At 43.5% G+C, this 4,461-nt stretch overlaps 1 protein-coding gene across 9 annotated transcripts in view; it reads right to left on the bottom strand.

Moving 5' to 3' along the window:
* Nucleotides 1-2,393: 2,393 nt before the first annotated feature.
* BCOR (BCL6 corepressor) overlaps nucleotides 2,394-4,461 on the bottom strand; it is a 125,570-nt gene continuing 123,502 nt past the window's right edge. For all 9 annotated transcript variants that reach the window (XM_012448127.2, XM_012448128.2, XM_012448123.2 and 6 more), the window contains one exon: nucleotides 2,394-3,556. In XM_012448127.2, coding sequence (XP_012303550.1) covers nucleotides 3,265-3,556 — 292 coding nt within the window. In that variant the 3' untranslated portion in view covers nucleotides 2,394-3,264. The remainder of the gene's footprint in view (nucleotides 3,557-4,461) is intronic.

Here is a 4,461-nt window from a genome sequence, read left to right as displayed (position 1 = left end):
GGTGAGTTCTATTACCCATGGGGAGTTCCCGAGTAGGGGTGGGGCATTCCTCTACCTCCATACCTTTCTCAGCCATGGGGATCTCATCTATACCCTTAGTCATTTCTATGTCCGTGTTTCCAACAGGTCCTTACACTAACTGTTCTGTCTACTAGCTCCTCCAAATGCGTGAACTACAGCCTTAAATGTCTCCTGAACCAAGCTTCTTCTTCTGCATCCCCTAACCTGTGGCTGTCACTTGTTTTCCTAGCTTAATTAACAGAATGACCTTCATCCAAGATAGAAACCTCAGTTGGCCTTGGGCTCTCCCTTTGCCTCCAGCCCAAATACAAAGAGCCAGATGCCCTTGAGTTCTTGTTATTTTTTTAATCTGGGTGCATGGGATCTTCTCACAGCTTCCATGGCAGTTCAGGTTCACTCTCCCTCTTTTGCTTACGTCATTTCTGCAGGTCTTTTTTTTTTTTTTTTAGACGGAGTTTTGCTCTTGTTACCCAGGCTGGACTGCAATGGCGCGATCTCGGCTCACCGCAACCTCCGTCTCCTGGGTTCAGGCAATTCTCCTGCCTCAGCCTCCTGAGTAGCTGGGATTACAGGCACACGCCACCATGCCCAGCTAATTTTTGTATTTTTAGTAGAGACGGGGTTTCACCTTGTTGACCAGGATGGTCTCGATCTCTTGACCTCGTGATCCACCCGCCTTGGCCTCCCAAAGTGCTGGGATTACAGGCGTGAGCCACCGCGCCCGGCCTCTGCAGGTCTTTTTTACTGGTCTTGCTATCTCTTTATTTCACTTTAACAGTACTCCCCACTGCTTTTTGAGGTGACTTCCTATAAAACAAAAGTTCAGCCAACTGTTAATAGTGGTTAACATGGGTGGGGGGAGGGGATGGGATAATGGGAAATGTGTCTGTTTCTGAGATGATTGGATTATTTATTTATTTATTATTTTGAGACGGAGTCTTGCTCTGTCACCAGGCTGGGGTGAAGTGGCGCAATCTCAGCTCACTGCAATCTCCACCTCCTATGTTCAAGTCATTCTCCTGCCTCAGCCTCCCGAGTAGCTGGGATTACAGACGCACACCACCACACCCAGCTAATTCTTGTAGTATTTTTAGTAGAGACGGGGTTTCACCATGGCGGCCAGGATGGTCTTGATCTCCTGACCTTGTGATCCACCCACCTCAGCCTCCCAAAGTGCTGGGATTACAGGCGTGAGCCACAGCAGCCGGCCATGATTGGATTTTTAAAATAATAAGGTATACATTTCCTATTATCAGAAAAATTAGTAAATAAAACAGTGGGCTGCCTTTTGTCTTCAGGATACACTCCAAAGTTCATTTGGTGGCTAGTCTTCCCCAAAAAAGGGCTCTCACATTCCTCACATGGAATTTCTTCATTCCCAACAATGCCTCACTTTTCCTGTTGGGCCAGTGTTTACTGGCCTAACAAATACAACGTCCCCACAGCCTCTGCTCTCTACCTTGGTGGTCCTAGTGTTCTATGCAGGATCAGAAAGCACTGAGGGCACTCAACAGACAATTGATCTGATGCAAGGACCTAGATGAATAAGGTCTTTGGAAGGGCTGGGGGAACAGGAGTCAGGGACAACTCTGGATCCACAGGGTTCAGGAACAATCTGCTGAGGTGGTCATCCACAAATTAGAAAGCTGCACTGCCACAACCACTACTGCATCTCATCACCCACGAAGCTGAAAATCAGACACTGGAATGCTGGTCTAGTCATTCCAACTGGCTGGCACGTCTCTTCAAACTTTCTTATCTGCAGCCACTATAGTAGGAAGGTGCCCCTACGTCATGCTGCCTTCCAAACCGAATATGCACTCAGAAAGCTAGCTGCAAGGGAGTCAAGTAGTTTTCAGCTTTCTAGCCTCTGTAGTGAAGGACAGGCACAAAAGCAAGTGAGATGGAAATCAAGGGCCAATTGATAGTGCCCAATGCAGATACTGCTGGGAAGTCAAGAACAGACAAAAGGCTGCCTCTACTGGCCTTGAGTCTCAGGACAAGCAACAGAAGGGCTGCAGAAGTGACACCAAAAAAGCCTAGTTTCAGGAAAAAGCACTCCTAAAGAGTTGGCCATAATGTGGGACTGAAATAGGTCAAGGCCAAGGGCAATGCAAAAGCCTGTACGAGCATCAAAGGAGACAGGAAAGAGAAGGTTCTGAGAGACAGGAAATATATCCAAGAATTGGGCTTTCAGAATAGGATTCCAAATCATATTCTGAGTATAACTCCTCCAAAATCCTCCAGTCTGCTTTGGTTTCTAGAGACCATAAATTGCTCTAAAGTTATCTATAGGGAATAGATCACCAGGACTATTTAAGAAGAATCAGGGACAATTGTAATGCTTTAGAAATACATAGGACACAAGGTACTTCAATTTTCTCCTTTCCTCAACAGTTTTATTGCCTTTTAAGAAAATTTTTGTAAAATATAAATACAAAGGCAGAGAATTTACTTACAAAGTTAAAACACAGATTTCAAACATAAACACACGATTCAGAAAATTTTAGTTTTATGTACATTTCCGAGCAACCTCAACATATTATGTTAGTTTTCAATATTTTACAGGGTACAGAAAAAAATAGCTCAAAGTCTTCTTTAAATAAGAGCATAAAATGTTTAAACATATAAACAATCCGGTTTGATGCGTGAAAACTAATTTCACAGCTTTTTTAAATTAGGATATAAAAGTTTCATACAATTAGTTGTTGTGTGTGGATATGGTTTGAATTTATATTACACACTACTGGATTACATCCAATAGCATTTACCTGGCCCGAGCAGGTACTCTGTAAACAAAACAAAGTTATATCACCAAGTGCCTTCCCCAAATTTGCTCCCTCAAACCAACCACACAGTTCTGACCACTCTACACAGTCATGGCCTCTGTCATCAGAGCTTTGTATGAAATTAAGTCAAAGTATGGAGCTCTTTTTCCTCATTTTTTTTTCTCTTTAAAAAAGAAAAGAAACAAATGTTCCAAGTAAAAACAAATATATCCCAAAGCATGTGAGCATTGAAAAGTAAAGAAACATTATAACAACTTCATAAAAACTGACTTAAAAGTTTAAAGGAAAAAAAAAACATGTTTGTAAGTCCTTCTGACTGGAGTAATTTCTCTTATATAAAGAAGAGATATTTTCATATGTAATAATGTCCTTTCTTTACAGAAATAGTCATATTATGACACATATGCACAAGGATTAACACTATAACACACTGTACACGGCGGGTCTGGCTCGCTCACCAATAGTCCTCTGAGATCAGATCGCTTGGGTGGAGCCACTCTACCGAGGAGCCCAGAAGAGTCTGAATTTCATTCGTGAATTCCACCAGATCTAACAGCTCCTTACTTTCCGGGTTGAAGGCTTCCAGGTCTTTGGAGCAAGAGAACAAGAGACTTGCAGAAACCTGCCGATAAAACTCTGCCTCTGCAATGGTGACAATTTCCACATTTGGAAAATTGCAGCGAAATATGCGGGATGACATTTTCAATTTCTTAAGGACGTCTGAAAGCAGTAGCCAGTTTCGTGGCCTACAAAACAGAAAGGAAAATGCTTTGAGTTTCCAGTAAAATGAAAAGTGCTCCCAGCTATTAATATTAACTACCAACCCAACTGGACCAGCCTCTAGCTGTGTAACAAGGGCCAGTTCCTTTGACTCTGCTCCCACCCCTCATTTCTCACTATACCTACTCTCTGATTGCCACTCCTTTCTAAGGTGAGGGAGAGTAACTACTTCTAGCAGTAGGAACTCTGAACTCAACTGTCCATCTAGGGAGGACCATCCGAATAAGCCTCATTTCTCCCTTTTCTGGTGGTAAAGTCCTGCTCATTCAGCTGCGACCACAACTTGGGTCACGCCTATCCAAGTGCCCTGTTATCAACAGGCACTGGGGGATTAAGTCTGTGTATCCCCGCTTCTTCAATCTCTTCTCTCCTCAGACCCTCACTAACAGCATTACAAACACACAAGGCTTTCTCTCCTTTCCATTCAGGCATGTCCACCGCCATCCTTTCATTCTTTTGGGAGAAAGAAGGTGTTACATTCCTTGCATATATAACCCACGATACTTTATGATTTGATCACTGTTTGTAATGGCATACATGTTTATAGCTTCAGACCTGAGGAGGATGTAACTCATTAAGCAGCTCTGCCAATACACAGCACAGCAGTCTCTTGACAAGTACACCCAAAGTGATTGGTCACTGGCATTTAGGGGCTCAACCACAGGGGGCACAGGGGATTAACTAAATCTGATGACACACCAATGTCCTAAGTGTCATGTATAGTGACTGTCCTCATCTTATACAAGGTGGTTTATCAGTGTAGTCCAGTACATCTCAAAGGCCTGGGAAGGCTCCTACAGTGGCCTGCTGCAGGGAGTCCTAGGGAGGACACCTTCCCAAAGTGGTTAGGGATTGAAGTACCCAAGGTGCT

This window comes from Aotus nancymaae, unplaced genomic scaffold (genome assembly GCF_030222135.1).
Source record: "Aotus nancymaae isolate 86718 unplaced genomic scaffold, 86718_ANA_hifiasm-v0.15.2.pri h1tg000058l, whole genome shotgun sequence".
Lineage (NCBI taxonomy): Eukaryota > Metazoa > Chordata > Mammalia > Primates > Aotidae > Aotus > Aotus nancymaae.
This window is presented reverse-complemented; position numbering and strand designations above follow the sequence as displayed.